Source organism: Pleurodeles waltl, chromosome 3_1 (assembly GCF_031143425.1).
Source record: "Pleurodeles waltl isolate 20211129_DDA chromosome 3_1, aPleWal1.hap1.20221129, whole genome shotgun sequence".
Classification (NCBI taxonomy): domain Eukaryota; kingdom Metazoa; phylum Chordata; class Amphibia; order Caudata; family Salamandridae; genus Pleurodeles; species Pleurodeles waltl.
This window is the reverse complement of record NC_090440.1, coordinates 1,494,290,865-1,494,312,639: the sequence shown is the minus strand read 5'-3', so window position 1 is coordinate 1,494,312,639 and position 21,775 is coordinate 1,494,290,865. Positions and strand designations below refer to the sequence as shown.

Sequence of the window (21,775 nt, the reverse complement as noted above, 5' to 3'; positions counted from 1 at the left end):
TTGAAAAGAGAATAAAACATATCCTATTAAAAACGTCATTACACTAAGCAACATGAAAATACATAATATCAAAAATTGTTTCTTTGTCATTATTATACAAATTCTGGCTTTAAAGTCCATTTGTCTGGCAGGTCTCTCATTCTTGAAAAACTCCATCCTCTCTAATTGCTGCTCGTGGTGGTAGGGTGTTCTATGCTAGGGAATGCTTCTGTCAGTCCACGGCAACTCCCTTAGACCGACCAGAACTGTTGACCTAACGTCTTCAGCTGCACTCCAAAGACTTGGGCAACCACGACCCTACAGCTGAACCCGGATGGCGGTTCGAAAAGAAAAAAAAGAAAAATAAGAAAGTTTCTCAGATGAGAGAGCCGCACTTTCAAAACAAATAGCAAAGGAACGGGAAAAAATTATTTGTCCTTAGTTCTTGGTCTCAAATTATAACGGCTTTTTCCAGGTACTGTCTGGTTCTGGAACAAGAGTTCAGGCTCTGTAGTGTTCAATCGAATTGACGGTGGCACAGCTTCTTGCAAATTATTGTCACTTTCTCGTTCAGAAATTTTTCCTTTTACACGTGCATCGCTAAATGGCAAAAAACGAGGCACAGTCTCAGTCTCAGAGTCAGCGATCCCCTCCTGGTCCCACCGGTCGTACGGTAGAGGAAAAGGGACCCTCTTGCAGTGTACGCCGTGGATCCAGTTCTTTTTCCCTTCCACTCGAACAGCTGATCTTGTTGAGAGACGGACGAGGTGGGGGCCGGTCCAACGGGGCTGGTCATTCTTTGTCCGCTGGAAGTTCTTGACCAGTACCCATGATCCAGGATCGATAAGATGTCCTGGAGCTTCAGAGACCTGAGGCAGAGTATCGTGAACCTGTTGGTGTAGAACACGCAATTTAGCCATCAATTCGTACAAATAATCAAGCAGTACAGGGTGTTCGATCTCACTGAATTTTGTTGGTCTTGGCACTCCCCATATGTTGGCCGGGCGGCCGAACACAATTTCATAGGGACTAAGTCCCACTCGCGAATGCACAGTCATTCTTGTTGATAGGAGTGCTAAAGGCAGAGCGTCAGGCCATTTAAGACCAGAGCTCGCTTGTATCTTTGCCAACTTCAGTTTTAGCGTGCCATTATAGCACTCTACTAGTCCAGCTGATTGGGGGTGATTTTCAGCGTGGAATTTTTGCTGGATACCTAGCCCCTCACATACTTTTTTCATCACTCGACCCACAAATTCACTCCCATTATCACTCCAGACCATTCTCGGCAATCCAAACCTAGGGAAGAATTCTTTGGCAAGGGCTTTAGCTGTGGATAAGGCAGTGTTGTCTTTTAAGGGATATGCTTCTACCCATCTTGAAAAAGCACAAACAACAACGAGTACGTATTTCAGATTGTTGCACCTTTCCATGTGGATGAAATCTAGCTGCAAAACCTCAAACGGATACGTTGGAGGCGCAAAATGACCAGCTGGAGTTGGGGTTCCCCTACCAGGATTGTATTTCAGACACACCATGCAATTCTTGACCACATTCTCTGCACATTTAGGAATTGCAGCATTTTGCCATACTGGAGCCAACAACTTACAAATCCCTTTCACACTAATATGGGCCATTCCATGAGCCATTATCACCACTGCAAGCACATACGCATCGGGTAACAACCATCGCTGATGTTCTGACAAGTCATCCCAACAACCATTTTCATCCAATTTACCCGTACTTTCTTTCCACACACTCAACTCTTTCTCTGAAGCTTCAGCTTGAAGAGACTTCACACCCTCTATCGTATCTTCACATATTCCAACGTCACCAACCCATCTTGCGGGGTCTGCAATATACATTCGATTCATCACATCTTTTGCTGTTTCTTTTGCGATTTCGTCAGCAAATGCATTGCCACGACTGACATCATCAGTAACCTTCTTGTGTGCACTGCATTTCACAATCGCAACTTGTAATGGCAAGGTCAGTGACTCAAGAAGCTCATTCACCAACTGACCATGCTGAATTTTAGCTCCATGCGAAGTCAGGAACCCACGTTCTTTCCACAATCGTCCAAAACTATGGGCCACACCAAACGCATACTGGCTGTCAGTATATATGGTTACTTTCATTCCTTTCGATAACACACACGCTCTCGTAAGTGCAATCAGCTCTGCTGCTTGAGCTGAATTATGTGGTATACATGCAGCTTCAACAATCGTATGCAAAGTTGTGACAGCATATGCTGCAGTCGTATCACCATTCGGAAGCTTGAAGCATGAACCATCCACCCATAAGGTACCATCACACTTTACAAGAGGAGTATCTTTAAGATCTACTCTCCCTTTCGTTTTTTTCTTCTGTCCTAAGAAAACAATCATGTTGTTCAGCATCATCTGTCTCTACTGAAATCGGCAATAACGTGGCTGGATTCAACGTATTGCACCTCTTTATGTGCACATGACTCGCTAACAGTGTCAACTCGTAACCTGACAATCGAGCACTAGTTAAATGCTGTGTCTTGGTCCTGTTTAACAATGTGTCCACTGCATGTGGAACCATCACAATCAACTTATTATTCATCACTAACCCAGCAGACTGTCGAATAGAAACAGCTGCGGCCGCTGTGGCTCTCAAGCAACTCGGCAATGCTTTAGCTACCGGATCCAAAGTTGACGAAAAATATGCGCATGGGTGCTGCTTGTCTCCAAAAGACTGTGTCAGCACTGACAATGCACAACCCTCTTTCTCATGGACATACAGTGTAAAGGGCTTACTGTAGTCGGGGGTACCCAACACAGGAGCCGAACACAATGCATTACGCAATTCGGAAAAACTTTTCTGACAATCTTCAGACCACGGAACGGGGTTCGGTGTATCTTTATAGGTCAATGCTACCAAAGGTTTGGCCAGCAAAGAAAAATTCGGTATCGATTGTCTGCAGTATGATGTAATGCCCAAGAAAGCACGTACTTCTCTCTGTGTCCTTGGCACACTCAATTTTGCAATTGCCTGAATTCTTTCTGAGGTCAGTTTCCTTCCCTCCTTCGATAAGAGATGACCTAAGTAGGTCACTTCTTGTCGACAATATTGCAGTTTTGAAAGGGACACCTTGTGATGTAAATCAGATAAATGACGCAACAACGACAAGGTGGCTTCTTTACAAATCTCTTCAGTATCTGTAGCGACTAGCAAATCATCGACGTACTGAATAAGGGTAGCGCCGTCAGGTAAAACAAGCGCATCAAGCTGTGTTTTTAAAGCCTGACTATATATTGATGGACTTTCACAGTAGCCTTGTGGAGCGCGTTTGAAGCGGAAACTTCGGCCTCCTAAACTGAAGCCAAAAATATCCCTGCTCTCCTCTGCAATCGGGATGCTGAAGAAAGCATTCTTTAAGTCAATCACCGAGAACCAGGTGGCGGAAGCTGGAATCATAGTCAATAGGGCAGTGATATTAGGAACAACTGGAAACTGTGGCACAACTATTTTATTTACTTCTCTAAGATCAATCACAAGCCTGTAAACAGGTGGCTTAGAGGGGTCAGTACGTTTCAAAACAGGCAGAACAGGACTATTACAAACATTGCCTCTTGTCTCTTCAATTACATCTTTTTCAATTAAATCATAAATTATCGCTAGCAACGCCTTTTCACCTTCACTAGAGATCTTGTATTGTTGAATGCGTGGTAATTTAACATTGGCTTTCAATGTCACAACATAAGGTGGTATTTCCAAAAAGACCCACATCATTAGGACCAGTAGCCCAAATGGTATCAGGAAGAAACGACAATTCGGTCGGAAGTTTATCCTTCGACAAATACATTGGAGAGACCAATTTCCTACCCAGTGTAAGTTGTACTCCCGAAGGAGAACAATATAATGTCGCATACAATCTTTTCAACAAATCCAATCCTAACAAGTTTTCACCACAACCTGTCGTCAGAATAAGGGGTGCTTCCAATTCACAAGGTCCAACAGAAAGGGACATAGGACTAGAAATCGGGTTCCTAACCGGGGCGCCAGAAAAACCTACTGAAACATTCATCTCGCCAGACAAAGGTGCGCCAGGGAGTTTTGAGTGCATAATAGAACTCTTTGTAGCACCAGTATCCAACAGAAAAGGCTCCGACACACCTGATGTAATCACCTTAACATAAGGTCCATTCTGATCCACTGGAACTAAAAAAACTCCCTCTCTTCGTCTATGGCTGTCCTAGCAATTATTACCTTCCAAGTTCTCATCTTCTGCATAGTAGTCGTCAGCCTAGTACTGAGCCGTCCTACCAGACGCGTTATGTTGCTGGTCAAAACTATTCATTGAGTTTTGAGACGGAAAGGAACGCGTGTTCTGGGAAAAACTTCCACGTCCTCTACCTCTAGGAGCTTGTTGAACACCTCGACCTCTTGCGCCAGAAGCACCATTCGTACGCTGTAACAAAATAGGGCAACTATACTTGAAATGACCCTCTTCTTTACAATATGAACACTGATTGGGACCTACAGGAACACGTGGTTGAGAAAACTCGAACCTTTGCGAGTTTCTCTGGAACTGTTGAGGTTGCTGATAGTTACCCTGACCACCACGTGGCGGATACACCTGTTGTAAAAGAACCTTCGTCTTTAATTCTTTAGTTTTCTTGTCTGCTCTATCCTTCTCATCTTGATCCCTATTTTCGTAGAACTGTGCAGTAGCCAATATTTGTGCTGAAGAGGAAACGGCCCAAGAACTCTCTGAATCCTTCAATTTCTTACACAGCTCGGCAAGCAAATTGTGCACAAATTTGTCGACGAACAACCGTTGACCACCTTCTGTACTCATATCTTGACCACTGTGGTCGATAAACGTTTCCTCAAACCAGGTGAAGAAATCAGACACTGTTTCATCTTTCTTCTGCTTACACGCATACAATTTATCCCAATTCACACGCATCGCAGGCATTAAAGTCTTCATGTAAGTAATGATCCTAGCAGGCAGTTCTGCTACCAAAGGCTCAGGCTTGGCACCACCAACTTGTCTATCATTTGCAGCACTAATATTAGCCCATGAGTCACCTAACTCTTGCGCATGATCTGTATGGCGAATCAATCCCCACAAAGGCTGTGGAACAACATTCCCAAATAACATGTCTATGTCGGCTAAATTCATAATGCATGAGTCTGCAGTCTGTGATAATTCCTTATAATACCCTGCAGGGTTTTTACGGGGATCAGGCAAAGTCTGCTTAAGGGCTAAAACTTCAGCTCGCTTCCACGGAACATGTACCCAAACACGCTGAAAATGAGCTGGGACAGCATCAATTTGATTAGCAACATCAGCCGCAACGGCGTCCTTCCATACCGGAGGGACTTCTCTCATTGGGTACTGTTGCACCTTTTTTTTAACAGAGGAGTCATGTTGGAACAATGACTGAGAAGGATCCTTATTCCTAAAGGACAACAACGTCGCAACTGCTTTCTCAACATCGGGACCCACAATCGTGCCTTTTTCAAACTCAAACCGTACACGGCACAAATCAGGCGGATTTGTTTCCAAATCATTATCCTCCAACTCCTCACAAAGGAAAGCACACATTTTCTCAAAAACGTATCTTTGTTTCGGTCCTCCCCATTGACGGAAGACATCCATAACAGACTCTACATCGTATCTTAAAGGGTAAACAACCCATTTACGCGCCATACGGTCAAACATTTCTCTCTCTTGAGAATTAGGCAGTTGACTACGTGACTGTTTACACTCCGAATCTGGGGTCACACCAGACGACCCAAAGAGAGGAAATATAAGGCTGGCAACAGTATCTGTCATTCTCTGTCGGACAGAAGGAGAAGTTGATGAAAGAACAGGAGGAAAAACAGAGGGAGGCAAGGCAGACGCAGAAGCAGACGTAGAGGCAGTATCAGGAAGAACACCAGAAGAGGCAGTCGATGTAGTACATAAAGTCGCAGGAGGTACAGATGGAGCAGGTAGCGAAGTCGGCGGCCCTTGAAGGGGCTGCGCCATAGTAATAGGAGCCAACTGAAGAGGAGCTGGCGGCTGTGGAAGAACCTGAGGCACAATAACCGGAGGTTGCACAGCAAAAGGTTGCGGAGGTGCTGTAGCATTCTGCGCATAAGGAGGTGGCGAACTCGAAAAGTGTGACATTAAAGGATCTTTCTCAAGTTCTTTTGCTGCATCTTGCTGAAGAAGCGGAAAAACTGGATAACATTTATCGGTCACCAATTTACGTTGCCTGTGCAACTGCTCATTCATCTGTTCTTCTTCATCATCTTTAAACTGCATGGCAGGTTGCATTATCGAGATATCCTCTTCCCTCTTATTTCTCTTTGCTAATTTAATTTCCTTCTGTTTGGCTTCCTTACGCCATAGGCGCAAAGAGTCAAACATCGCCGGCCGGGCTTTCTTCTTAAAAAGTTTAACCTCCAGATTATCCAGAATCTCTGTGTCAAAACTACCATATTGGGGCCATTTTAAAACACCATCTTTCCTGGTGTATCGGATCCATACTTCATTATATGTGAGGGGGCCTATGCCATGTTTCACATATAGTTCATAGGTTGGAGTTCCAATCGGAGGAACCGGACACGAGTCCTCCAATCGGGAATCCCTATTATAACCAAGACAAAACAAATTTCCATGTCTGCTAAGACCAGGCATCTTCGCTCTCTAGTCTAGCTTCAAACTTCAAAGGATTATCGAATACGATAGTCTCGTGAATACACGAATCCCTCGGCTTTGGTACTTGCAAGTTCCAAATCAAAGATCCCAAGGGGATACCAAACTAAGAACCAAACTAAGGACTGGGAGACGCTCCACTTATACTTAACTGAGGTATCGATGACGTCACCAGAAGACTCGTTTATCATTTCGCTCTACCAAATCATCAAGGGTCCAAAACAGGGCGATAGTCAGGGCAGCAGTCCTTCGTAGCCGTCGGGAAGCGGGGAACCTCGCAGCAAAGACTTTCGGACCACGTCGACATACAGGGGTCGATGAAGTGGCGGCCTCCCTCCAGAATTTTCACACGAAGCTCCTCACGAACCTCTGGCTTGGACTGGTACCGCTGAAATCGCACCACGTTGGGTGCCAACTGAAGTACTGGGTTTTTCAGAACCCAGTGGTGCCAGGGAACACACCCTAAGACTTCGAGTCCTTCCTGTTTCAGACTACAGAAACACAGAGACTTCTTGGTGAAGTCAAAGATCTTGTTTATTGGCTGCAGCCAGTAACAGGTATCCTAGAAGTACAACACGGTGTATATTCTCAGGAGACTGCCGCTCTTGCAAAGCTAACCTTCTCTTTTATACAAAATATTATGCTTTGGGCAAACATTCCTTATTTTACAGTTGACCATTCACATATTTTCACTACAAAGAAATAGCAGGGTTATGATGACAAGCCCATATTTCAGTTTGTCCAGCCCTCAATCAATTACCCGGCAAGGCTCAGTACTTTCATCAGATATCAACGGACCCCCAATATAAACAGGCACCTCCTCCTTGTAAAGCAAGTCATAAAGAAAGAAACAGGGACAGGTGCGTGTAAGATTAGGCATGGTTTGTGTGTGATGAAAGGTTTTATGATGTGTTGACCCTTGATACTAATCTCATTCGGCCACTGGGAAAGAAACTGGCCGAACAGGTTTGGCTTCAGGCAGTGGAGTCAGCTTGCCCAGGTCACAGAGGAGTCAGCAAAGATGTACGTGTCCTTCAGACTCGTTTTCAGCATTAGACATTGGCCTATGTGAGGGCAATCACAAAATGGCTGTTGTTTAAATGGAACACGAGGGTTCAGGACGGAAACTCTGATATTCGGGTGATTTCGTTACCCGAATATGAATACAATGCTTGTGCATACTATTCTAATCATTCTCGGTCTGCTGATACCAAAATCGTTGTGATACGACGATGTTTATAACACGGGTCCAGAATTTTCAGTACCACACAATCATGCTCATTATTTCTGAAGTGGAAGAAGACACACAGACTTTAGGAGTGTATTAAGTTGAAAGAACCATGGCACATCCAAGAATTCCAAATGTAAGTCCTTTATTCTTCTTGGGTATTCAATGAAAATAGCAAACGTTGTACCAATCCATGTATATACAGCCGACACGTGTTTCGTCGTGAAAACGACTTTTTCAAGGCTCATTCTGACCACTACAAACAAGAAACGGGACCGAACACATGACTGTTGGACTTATCATGGTCCTGGTACAAACCTTAATTCATTACCAAGGTGTACCGTCAAATATATATTGATATATCCACACATGTGATAAGCAACTTCTACACCGAATATTACAAGACGACCATATTGTGACACAGATCAAATAACTTACAGTCTTTAATGCAGTGAAATGGTGATACCAGAGCCATGCCCACTAAGAGAGGATCTGATGTGATAAATGTTTTCTTTTCGGGGAAAACTCCTTTCTAGACTGCTGATAACTGCAGTGTTTTGTTGTAAACTGGTATGCAATGTGTTGATTCTCTGTGAAAAACTCCATATGCCAGTTATGCTGCTACATGCTCTCCCAGTAGAGCAGATACCAGTATGTTTTACCTTTCTTAGGTTGCTAGATGAGATTTTAACTATGGTAGACATGTTCATTTAATTCTCGTTGTTCACAACATACATGTGTGCTGTTTTAATAATATGTCTGTGTGGCTATTTTAGATGTACTAAGCAACATGATAGGTGGAGAAATAAACAGTTTTAAGAAAGTGACTTTTTCAGGATGCTCTGTGTGCTTGAGATTTTGTAAAGCGTAAATGTGGGTTTTTGAAGTACCACTGCATCCCTGAATCTCTATATAGGGACTGTTAGCAGCCCAAAGGCACTCACCCCACTTCAACTATGTATTGAGTAGGGTCCTCTGGTGCTATAATAACCTGCCTTTTGCTTATAAAAGCTGGTGCATTGAACTTCGTTCACTTGTTTCATCAATGGGTATGAAAACCTTATAGAGCTCAGTCATAGAGTCATCATGGATCCTATTTCCTGTATTCTAAGAAGCACGAATAAAGAGGAAAAGTTCAGAAGGACTGCTAGGCATGTAGAGAAGCCATGGCAATAAGGTGACAGGACATGGAGGTCTTAGGAGGTATTGTTGTTGGGTAGTTTCTGTGTTTTATTTGAGATTATTTTATTGTTCCTGTAAATTAGTAGCTTGTAATTTTGAATTTTCCGAACAGGTAAAACAATTGTGCCTAATTGACGGGAACAATTACAGATTGCATTGTATTCTGAATTACATGAGAATGTTCTACATTCCTTCACGTGATCACTAGTCAATGTGCTTTGAGGGTTCCAAAACCAAGAAATTAATTTAAGCCACAACACGTAATCCAATGATGTTTTTTTAACTACTAATTGTTTGGAGAATATTTTGTTAACCAATGATGCTGTATTTGGCACTTATTCATCATAAGGTATTCTTACTGTGATTCTTGCTGATAAATCGGGGATAACTGGACACATATTACGATTTGGTGGGATAGATGCAAGGTTGAAAAAATTTCTACTTTTAATAAGTTATGGTGTAAACTGTTCACACTTGCCTATTTATCCAATTACATAGTAATACTTGCTTCTAATTAAACAACTTCATCTTGTACATGATCTATGAAAAGACTGACATTTTATATATTTTAAATCGTGACACCACTTTTCTAAATAACTATTTAATTCTTCATGGGAAATATTACCGAGGATGTATGGTGAAAATAACATCCAAATTAGATATAATTTCAAAAGGTCTGTCTCAACGTAAACAAATTAGTTGTTATGTGTTTTTTCCACATCTTCACCCCGAGGTATATTTTGCTGGAGTTCCCAGTATTGAAAATCAATTGCAGCAGTTTTATACCGAGTAGAGAGACAGGAGGAGTAATTTCCATTGAATATGCTTGTATTGTTTCCTAGTGCAAGTGCTGGAATGGATTCCAGATGAAGGATGATGGCAAAACGTGTGTGGACATTGATGAATGCTCATCTGGCTTTCCCTGTAGCCAGCAATGCATCAATACATATGGAACGTACAAGTGCTCCTGTGGCGAGGGATATGAAATACAACCTGGCAATCCGAACGGCTGCAAGTCTCTTTCAGGTAGCACATTGCACGCATTCCTTGGAAGTTACATTACTCACGTATTGCTGACCTCACATGTCATGGGTTTCATAACTATCACCTGCTCATAGAAATGTTCTTCAGTTATCTATACTCTTTTTCAAATATTATTCATAGTACTAAACATCCTTTTAATGATTAACCTTATTTTTTCTGCTAAAATTGTTCCCTCATTGTGGTTTTTGTTTAGTTACGCTGTTTGGTAATATTTTTAATTTAGAATATTTGGACACCTGAAAAAATGTGTTAGTAGGAATAGAACAAAAAACCTTGTGAAAAAGGAAGTGCTCATCCTATCATTTCAATGAAGCACATATTATGTGCGGGAATGTGGAAGCTAGCCACAAGTAAATTCATTCAGTGATCTGTATTTAATATTTAAGTTAAAGGCACTTGTGTCATACTAGTGTACATTTCCTCTTAAAATAAGTATCCATTTCCTCATTACTTACAATTTAACTCGTTCAAATTGTAGGTGAAAAGGCCTTTTTAATTCTTGCTGATCATCATGAAATTAGAAAACTTAATACCGATGGATCCAACTACACACTTCTTAAACAGGTAAAAAGTCACATGAGCTACATTTGTTATTTATTGTCCCCTTCGTTATAAGTCTTACGTGACCGCAACGCACTACAATTCGAAAGAGTTTTCCTCTGTCTGCCAGTATATTGATGCATGGCTTTGTGGGATGTTTCATATGCAGGCCCTGTCTGGCTTAGGACTCTGTGGGCTAACACTTTTGTTGTATTCCAATCTAATTCTGCTGCCAGAGTTTCTGCTATATTGTTGACGGAACTGCCCTATGGAAACATTGGGTTGAGTTAATTTAACGGTCAATAGGAAACATATTTTTGGAGCACAATTTCTGTTCTAGTGTCGAACAAAGTGGTTTGTGATGTCCAAAACACTGGTGTATTTACAGTTGTAAACATGTTTACGTGGATTTCCAGATAAACATGTACGAATAACTAATATATATCTGTTGTGTGGTTCATATGCGATTGAGAAAGGGAGAATAAGAATGGTCTTTTATTGTGTGTATGACAAGAATGTTTTGTTTTAGTAGAAGACTTCGCACTCTTGCTTTGTCCATCTTCAGCAAATAACAAAGCGCTGTCCTTGATGAAGTTTTTAGTTCTACAGGTAATGTTACAATTGAAAGTAGCTGGATATACATCTGTCTGCTAGGTAGTGAAAAAAGGTTTTGTAGGAAGTATAAATCATGTTAGTGTAATATCATGAGTAAATGTCTTCAAGGGGTGGGAAGTATGTGGATCAAGTTTGTGAATACCAAAAAAATGTCAGTGTTTAGTATTCAGAAACTCCTTTCTCAGTCCAGAAATCGTCATAGATTAAAACTATTCAGGGGATGAAATAAATTAATTTTCACAGTTTTAAGGGGTACGGAATACTCCTAAACTTCGTGGTGTTGTGTAGCCATTTTAGTTATAGCTCCATGCATGTTATTTTAGCACACTAGGCCTGCCGCTGCACACTTTAACCTAGATCTATTTTATTCAGCTTTGTTTATTATTTTAACAATAGCTACTTTTGCGGTCTTGTTTTATTTTTCTCTATCTAGCTATCCTTGCTTAGGCCAGCACTACGTTCTCAAACAAGACATTCTTGTTCACTCTGTGCCCTAAGATAGGTTGCCGGTGAACGTGGTAAATGTTTTGTCTCTGGTATTCATAGAAAAACACACATCTTTACGTAGAGACATTTTCTCAGAACATCAGTTGTTTTATTATAAAAACACTTCCCTATCCCTTACACGTTAGAGGGAGATTCCCACCAGAGGACCGCGACTGTATGCTGATTGCTGAACGCTTCACTACAGCTGCTTATGCAGACTTCAGGCCTTTGCTCAGGGATGGGGGATGATGTCTTCCCAGCGGAACCTGAAAGGCAGAACTAGAGCTTAACATGCTGTGCTCTAATATAGCCTAGGTAGGAATTAGTCTACTTGACTCTAGTGACAACATAGTAGCATTATTCCTATGCTTTACCCTCCTTGTCACAATTCTAATTCTGTTAAGCTTTATCGTCCTGGTTGGTGCAATACATGCTTTATTGTGTAAGATGCAGTCGCTTCATTAAAACCTTATTGAAACATATACTGCCCCTGTTTGTCAATTGTATATGTGAGATTAATGTAACTGCGAGAAACTGATGAGACCTGAGTAATCACAATTTCCTTGAGAAGTAAATTGTGTCATGCACTCGGCTGCCCAATCATCCCTCCTCTTGGGCACAGATGAGGCACTGCTAGTTAGCAGGATCAAAACCCGGATTAGGGCGATAGGTGCTGCTCAAGTCCTGTAGTCTCATTAGAATGATAATAGCCTACGTGACAGTGGTCAAGAGGAAAAGGGGGTTTCCGTATGGACAAAGGAGTTTGGTCTATGGGGACAGAAAGTGAATTAAAACATTTGATATTGTACAGTGGCTCACCCTTCCCCCAAATGCAGCTATGCAGTGTGCTACATACACACACAAGAGTTATATAATAAGTGTTAGACCTAACAGCCTTAGGGTGGTCACCCCTAACATTTTGCCTGCCTCTATCCACTTTTTGGACACTGTTTTTGCTGGTTTTAGGACTCTGCACACTTTACCACTGCTAATGCTCTCTCCCTTAAAACATAGTGACATTGGTTTATACCCAATAGGCTTATTTAATCTACTTGTAAGTCCCCAGTAAAGTGCACTACATGTGCCCAGGGCCTGTAGATTAAATGCTACTTGAGGGCCTGCAGCACTAATTGTGCCACCCACCTAAGAAACCCCTTACCCATGCCTCTGGCCTGCCATTGCAAGGCCTGTGTGTGCAGCATCACTGCCACTTGGACTTGGTATTTAAAAGTACTTGCCAAGCCTTACACTTCCCTTTTTCTACATATAACTTACCCCTGAGGTAGGCCCTAGGTAACCCATAGGGCAGGGTGCTATGTAGATAAAAGGCTGGAAATGTACCTGTGTATTTTATATATCCTGGTAGTGTAAAACTCCTAAATTCGTTTTACACTGCTGTGATGCCTGCTCCTTTCATAGGCTAACATTAGGGCTACCCTCATATACTGTTTGAGTGGTAGATTCTGAACTGAAAGGAGTAACAAGGTCATATTTATTATGGCCAGAATGTTAATACAAAATCCTGCTGACTGGTGAAGTTGGATTTAATATTACTGTTTAAGAAATGCCACTTATAGAAAGTGAGCATTTCTCTGCACTTACATCCTTCTGTTCCTTTCAATCCACGTCTGGCTAGATTTAGTTTGCAGCTCCCTTGTGCATTCACTCAAACAACCCCAAACACAGGATGCTAAGTCACACTTCCACACATCTGCATATTGAAAAGTTCTTCCTAGGCTGGAAGGGTGGAGGGCCTGCCAGTTACATGTCAAAGGACAGTAGCCTGCCCTCAAAAAAAGGACTGCCACACCCCCTACTGGGACCCTGGCAGACTGGATGGAACTGAAAGGGGACCTTGTGTACTTCTAAGTAACTCTTTGAAATCTCCCCTACTTCAAAGGCACATATGGGTATTTAAGCAGGGTCTCTGACCCTACCAACTCAGACACTTCTGGAAAAGATACCACCGGAGAAGAAACCCTGAACCAGAACCTGCAACCTGCCAAGAGGAATTGCCTGGCTGCCCAAAGGACTCATCTGACTGCTTTTCTGCAAAGGACTGCTGCCCTGCTGTTGCTCTGCTGCCTTGCTGGCCTTTGGCTCTGCTAAGAAGTGCTCTCCAAGGGCTTGGATAGATCTTGCCTCCTGTTCCTTGAAGTCTCAGGACAAAAAAGACTTCATCTCTGCAACAGAACTCCTTGTGTGGTGAAAATCAACGCACAGCCTGCCAGAAACGACGCACAGCCTGCATTGCAGTGAGAAAATCACCGCACACCGAACCGGAATGACGCTGCCCGGCTCGAGATCAACGCAGCGCCAGTGTTGTGAGCGAAACTTCGATGCACGGCCCACTAGATCGATGCAAAGCCGAGCCGGAACGACACAGCCCAACTTCCTGTGAGGAGAATCAACGCAGAACCTTCAGTGCGACAGAAAGGTTCACGCATTGCCCACATGATCGACGCAGCCCCTGTGACTTCGTCCTGCATGAACAGCATTTCTCCGCATCATCCCCAGGGCATCCGAAAACCCCACAACCTGAAGAGGATCCCACTCTACGTCCCAGAAAACAAAGCCTGCCCTGCATAAAAACTCAACGATGCATCGTCTGTGTGCGCCGGAAAAATCGATGCACACCTCCCCTTTTTCTACGCATCTTCTTCTCTGTGGCCCATGCGGAGAATTTGAATGCAAACCAGGTACTTTGTGCTTACAAGAGACATTTGTTACTTTTTTAAGACTAAAGACTTCTTTTATCATTTCCTACAGTGAGAATTCAATGTATACTTATAATATTTTAATTGTTTGACCTTCATTTAACCAGATAAATATTATATATTTTTCTACACACTCTGTGGTGTATTTATGTGGTGTTATACTGTGTTATTGCATGATTTATTGCACAAATACTTCACACATTGCTTTTTAAGTTAAGCCTGGCTGCTCAGTGCCAAGCTACCAGAGGGTGGGCACAGGATATTTTGAATTGTGTATGACTTACCTTGACTAGAGTGAAGGTCCTTGCTTGGACAGGAAGTAACCTGACTGCCAACCAAAGACCCCATTTCTAACAATAAGTATACTTAGAAAACTGTGAGTTGAATAGAGTAAATAGCTACCACTGCATAAGCACACTTAATAGGGCCTAAAGAAGGGACAATTTTCAGATGTATTTTAATTTTGAGCTGTAAAAGTAGTTAATACTAATTTCAATGCATCACACTATTTGATAAAGCTGTGGTAAAATTCAATTTAGTGTCCAGGAGAATGTATTGTAGAGTATAATTGGATGTCAGTGGTAGAAGCTCATCATCCATGGCAAAATGCACCCTCATTAAGATTGGGAGGAACATAAGAGGTTAGTAATCAACAATAAAACCACGTAAATGTTTCCTGAAGACACAGTAAATATTGTTTGAGCTTGAACATATGGGAGTCATACCGGTAAAGAAGGTATAGCAAATACAGAATAGAGGAAAAGGAAACAAGAGACATGGCATCATGTTCTAGATGGGTTGATAGTCCTCTTAACACAAAGCACTTAGGCCCATATTTATAAGAAAGTAGTGCAGTGCAGCACAGCAAGACACCTTGCTGCACTTCACTGTATCACTGGGAAAGGGCAGTCATATGGCTCATTCCTGTCCTTTCCCCCTGGGCCTGCATATAATGGGCCTAGTGCCAACACAGGCACCCTCTTAGCGTGGTGCATGGGTGTCTGCATTGCATGCAGGATTGTTTTATGCAGGAAGGGGCACCTTCCTGCACAACAACAAATCTCAGAGGCTTTTTTCTTCTTTCTATGTGTGCTGTAGAATGTGGCACACATAGAAAGAGGAGCAAACAAGGAGACATAGTGGTATATCTCCTTATTGCACCTCTGCCTGGGGAGGCGTAGGAATTGGTGCATCCTCAGGCTTACAAGGTCTTGTAAATTAGGGGATGCGTCAAAATCCACTGGAATTGCGTGGGAATACCCACTGCAATGCCCATGGAGTGCCTAAAAAGGGCGGAGTAGCGCAACTGTAGGAAGGTGGAATATTATATGGTGTGGGGGGGTTAGTCCTCAGTGTAATACTCTCACAATACCCCTTTAGTGATCCTTGGAGTCATACTAGTAAATCCTTAGCTTGGTCCTGGTAGGGTGGCAAACAGCAGTCAGGCTTTATTAGAGAAACATGTGTTAAGCATTTCAGAGCACCAACATGGAATATAAATAATTGACATGACTTGAAAGACATACAACACCAATATATAAAATGGAGCTTATTTTAAAGTTAATTTACATACCAAAATGGACAGAATTGATTAAGTATAACCAGAGTTATAGATTTGAAAAAATGGCACTTAAACCTTTTTATTGAAGTCTATGGAAAAAATATTACTGGTTGCAAAAACATACTTAATAAGCGAGTAGAGTGGAACCCTCATAGGTTAAGGTTGTGAAGTCCCTAGGACCATATCATGAGAGTCAGTTCAGTTTTACCTGACCTGTGGTATCCGGGTGCAATGTTTTTCTGGCTGTCTGTGGTGTTGAATGGGACCGGCATCAACAGCAGGTAGCCACTGGTGACAAACAAACACTTGGTGGTCAGGCTACGGGGAACGCTTCCAGGGTTAAGGTTATGCAGGTCCTGGGACTAGGTCAAAGCAGACAGTTTACCTCACCCTGGTCTGTGGGATCTGGGATCTGAGTTGGCCTGGCTATGATGGTGCTTACACAATGGTACTGACAAAGGGATGCAAAATCTCAGCTGGTGCTGGGTTGCAGTTGTCGGACCAGCAGCATTGAGTGTGGGGGTTAGTTGCTGGACTAGCAACCATCAAGCCTTGGCAGCAGTAAAGGTGCTGAAATGCTTTGGAAACTTCAAAGGATCCATGGGAACGGTGGAGAACCCTGAACCTTGGAGGCAGGTGGGACTACAACTCCCAGAAGACACTGAACCACCTGAAATTTGTCAATTCCATGGCGGGTCAGATGGCCAGTGAAACTTCGGATCTTGTGAGCATTTTCTCCTGCAGTTTGCAGGGGTTTAGTGCCACTAGTTCAAGGGAGTCTGAGCGTGCTTCTGGCTTCCACAAGGGTCCTTCTGGTCAGGAGTGACACGTTTCAGCCAAGGCTGAGGGTTGTCCATGCCGTTCCCAGTCTGTTGCTTCATTTGCTTTGGTGCAGTGGGCAGAGTCCAGTTGTCAGTGATGCAGGGCACCTCTTTGTCCTTTTTCAAATTTGGTCAGTCAGAACTGATGTTCTGGTGTAAGAGGTGTCTCTTAAACCCTGGATTTAGTGGAGTTAGGGGCGCAGAGACTAGTGGCCAATGGGCAGCTAGCTCCTACAACTAATCCACCCCCAAGGTGACCATATCTTTGGGAGCAGGTCACTTTTAGCTATCAAGAACCCTCTATTCTGCCACTCCTAAGAAGGCAGAAATCAAAATTTAGTGTACAGACCAGACTGCTCACCTAGAGATTTGGTTGGGCTGATAGGGGTGTGCATAGTTCTGCTCACCTAATTTCCCATCTTTCCATGAGAAAATGTGCCTGGGGCAGGGCAGGAGCTATTTCCTCCACTGGGGACAGCACAGATGGCTATCATGGATTGTGATGACTTTGAAGCTCACCGCCCTGATGGCTCTATTCACCAGCCCAGCTGGGGGTGGGAGGTGTGACTTCCTTCCTGCCTCAGCCTTTGTTTCTGATTCTTGGGACCATGCACGCTTCCTGGCAGGAGGACAGAAACCTGTCTTGGTGGCAGGAAGCACAGGAATAAGTGTGGGCTGGCCAGCCAGGGCACAAAGAAGGGTGGCAAAGAGGTAGGCAACCTCTAGTGTGCCACCTGGGTACATGGCAGCTGTCCATCAACACCAGATTCATTATGGGGAGATAAAGTAAGTTATTTGACACCTAACTCAACCTATCTAGGTACCACCATAATGGAGCTAGCAGCCTGGGTCTGCCCTGTCTTAAGTCCCATGCTATGCTATGGACCTGCCTGCCCTTATAGTGTACCTTAATTGAAAGAGTTCTATAGAGACAAAGAAGCTTGTGCTTATATGCCTCTACCTTTAATATAAAGCACCCTGACTTCTGGGTTGCAGAGGCCTACCTTAGGGGTGTCTGACATATATGCAAGGCAGTGCATGTGGACTGTGCCACTCAAGGTGAGGGCACAGTTGAACTCAAGCAGTTTTCACTGCTCTGGAAGTCAGCAGTGGCAGGCCTGCCATCAGCAATATGTGCGAGTCACCTAGGGTGGCACAAACATGTGCTGCAGCCCTTGAAACCCCTAGGCCCTGAGTACCAGAGGTTCCATTTACTAGGGCCTTACGAGGGAGTAAAGTCTTGCCAATCAGGGAATCACCATGTCGATAAATAATTGAGGGAGAGAGGCACAGGAGTCTGGTTAGCAGATCCCAATGCACTATCAGAGTTGAAAAACCAGCGTCTAGGGGTCCAAATGGTGACAAAAAGTGGGGTGGCATCCGCAAAGAGCCCAGTTTTCTTACATAACCTCACCCTGGCCAACACACCCAGGATACTCAGCCCAAGCCCGGCTACGTTTTCCTGGTCTGTCAGACCAGGAAGAAAGTAAAGAATAGTGGCTGTAGTATTGTAGGACTTACTATGCTTTACATTTTCCTGTCTATCTCACTTGCTCTGGGTAGGTGACCCATCTGAACAGTAACAGGACCCATTTTAAACTGAACCTTTGCTACAGCTGTGGCTTTCTCTTTCTCCCCTTTTAGTTTGAGTGTTAAGGTGCCCACCTCTCCGAACCCTACCTTTTCTAGGGTGACACCTAGCTTACCCACAGAGGACACCCAACACTTGAGCAACCCCACCATAACCAGCAGGGTCAGGGGGCCTAACTTGTCTTTGGTCATAGGGGTCTACCTCCTATGCCAAGTACAGAGCTCCAAGAGGGTTAGCATCCAGAAAAGGCTACTGACAGCTGGCAGAAACTAGAACCACTCCCTAAGCTCTCCACTGACAGGTAGGTGAGCTGCTCTAGGGGCAACAGTGGGATCTTAGAACCTCTCTTGCTGTTCAGAGTGGGGGGCTACCATACCCTGTGGCAGACACCCTTCTGTGGCAGCCCATCGGCCACTACTCTCCACTCCCCTAAATCCAGGGTTTAAGAAATGCCCCTAACACAGCTTAATGAATTGATCATTCCATGCCCTTTGTTATAAAATAAGTCTGTTTCAAATATATTTCTAGTACATCCAGTTTGATTACCTTTTTCAAGAAAGATGGGGGCAGATTTACTAATTTTTCACGAAATGCAGCACTGCAAGCAACTTTGTTGTGCTGCAGTGCACAAGGCAGGAAAGAGCACATTTCCTAATCTATTAACATTGACCCGCTGCTCCTCACATTCCCTATGGTGGAACACTGAAAGACTACCTTCTATGATGCACACTCTTGCAGAGGTCACTGTCAATTCCTAGCATAAGTTTTGTATTGGCTGCCTACAGATAGAAGGATCCCACTTACTTAATGTGTGCTGTGCACTTCAACACACATGTAATGTGTGTTTTATTTTGAGAAGTGAAAACGTTTCTCTTCGTTAAGGCCTGCTTCAAGTAAGCATTAGTTTTTTTATGCAAAGCTTGATATGGCTGTCTTAGTAGTTTGGGCTTTGCATCAAAAACTATGGGTGTTTGCACTTTAATGCACCAGGAATTTCCCTTGTTGGAATGTGACACAAATCAGTGGAACATATTTTAGGCACTGAAAAAGGGCAACTTCCAGTGCAAAAGAAACCTTTTGTATGAACAGTGATGAGTTTCTCTGCTTCACTTTGTATGGCCTTGCTTCATTTTGTGACGCCTGAAAGTGTTATTAAATCTGGGACAAACTTTTGTTATGTGGGACTTTGTAAACAATACTGCCTATCAACTACACCTTTTCATAGATGCTTGATCGGTCTAGCCGAGAAGAAACAATAATATTATAATGATGTCCCCTACATATTATTTATTTCCCTGTCACTTTAATGAAGCTTAATGCTTCAGCTTTTGATCATTATACAGTTTGTACGTTATTTGAATATATCATAACATATTTTCAAAAAAGTAATTATTCATCTTTTGCATCAGTTATCTCATTTGTTAAAATTGTCATTTACATTTTTGCACATGATGAAAATAATTAATAAAGAACATGTACTAAAATGATCAGAGCAATATGTATGCTTGAGTGTGTGAATGTCAATTAAATGCAAATCACTTTTTCCATTATTTGACAGTAGAAGAACGTACCCTGGCTCGTGCAGATATTAAGACTAATAAAAGCAGTCTGCAGGAATCATGTAATTTGAGCTCTTCATGTTGTGTTACACATTGTAATCAGCCATGCACAGTCAGAAGTGCAGAATTTCTTGCAGCGATGGATGGAGTGGGAGACCGATTCACATGGTTTAGATAAATGGTGAAGCATGCTTTAGTTTATTTTGAATTTGCATATTTTGAAAATCAAAATCTGCATAAGAATAAATATTCAACAGTTTAGGGTTAATTTAAAGGTGACTCTAGCGCTATATGGGTAAAACAACTAAAAATCAATGTATTTAATGAAACAAATATTAGTAATAATGGGATACTATTATTAACCAAGAACTTTGTTGTTGTAAAATTTGTTTCCTGTTTCAGAGCCTTAATGCTTCAGTGGTTATCTCCACACTTTACAAAACTTACAACTTGAAATCCTGCTCTCTATGGCTAAAGGACTGCACTTGTCTCTTGTTCTGAGCAAGCTCCATTATGATATGTTATGTTATGTTATGAAAATTAATAGAGTGTCTAGCTACCCAAATGCCTCCCAGCGCTATACAGAAAAACCTTTGAATATACAGCTTTGGAACACAAACTAAAATAACCACGTTTTTAATAGCCACCGGAACAACAGTTCATGGCTGGTTTGATATAGATTTAGTGGTAATGAATTCCACAGTCTAGCTCCAAGATATGATATTGATCTTCCTCCCATTTGGCCTTTCTTACTGGGGGAATGACAACTAGGGCCATGGAGAATGATCTAAGATGTCTGGTAGGTTTGTAATAAGAAGCCAAGGTTTGCAATATTGGTGGGCCTTTGTCATATAATTTTATCCATTGCTCCAAAGGAAGCCAGGCCAATGTTGATAAAGCTGATCTGGCCTATTCATGCCTGGGTAGGTTGAAGAGATGGCGGGCAGCAGGGGTTCTGCACCACTTGAAATTTCTTCATAACATATTTTGGTGGACCAAGAAACAGGGCATTCCCATAATCCAGCCAAGAGATTATTAAGGCCTGTACGATGAGCCTCTTTGCAATGAACGGAAGTATTTTGAAAATCTTTATAAGAAGTCTCAGTATGCCAAAACAGGAGGAGGTTATTTTTTTTGCTTCATGATCCATGGTCAACCATGGATCAAACCATACTCCGAGACTCTTAATGCTTTCTTTGGGCAATGGAAGATCTTCTAATGGTTGTAAAACTGGGGAGATTAAGTTTGGTTTTGCATGGTGACCCAGAAACATAACCTCTGTCTTGTCTCCTTTCAACTTAACTCATCTACGGCTTGGGGACTATGGGTATCTATTGGAAAGGTTGAATAGATCTCTGCAATTTTTTCCTGAAAAAATCCAGCTAAGTCATTACTATGTTTATGCAAGGCGTCTACAGTGTCTGTGTGTGCCTGAGGAGAGGTAAATTCCTTTAACAGGAAAAAGATTTCCTTCGGGAAGTTAGAGCTGTGTTCGATTTTATCTGCATATTATGCGCTTTGGTCTGCTTTAATTTCAGCATGAAACCTTCTGATAGCCTTCCTATACTCATCTTTAGAGGAAGACTCATTGGATTTTCTTCATTTTCGCTCCAGCCGCCTACATTACCTCCTTATTAGGCTAAGATGTTTGGAGAACCGGGGGCACTTTTTTTCTTATGTCCACTCAGCCTTAACATTTATGGAAGGATTGTGTCTAAGCTTTTGCTAATCCAATTATTAAATGAGTCTAAAGATGTAGCCATATTCCCATTCAAT

The 21,775-nt window shown here is 42.6% G+C and overlaps 1 protein-coding gene across 1 annotated transcript in view; it reads left to right on the top strand.

Moving 5' to 3' along the window:
• Nucleotides 1-21,775, top strand: part of LRP1B (LDL receptor related protein 1B) — a 4,500,992-nt gene that overhangs the window by 3,772,625 nt on the left and 706,592 nt on the right. The window contains exons 56-57 of the mRNA XM_069225083.1: nucleotides 9,908-10,091; nucleotides 10,588-10,673. Of these exons, the coding sequence (XP_069081184.1) occupies nucleotides 9,908-10,091; nucleotides 10,588-10,673 (270 nt within the window). The remainder of the gene's footprint in view (nucleotides 1-9,907; nucleotides 10,092-10,587; nucleotides 10,674-21,775) is intronic.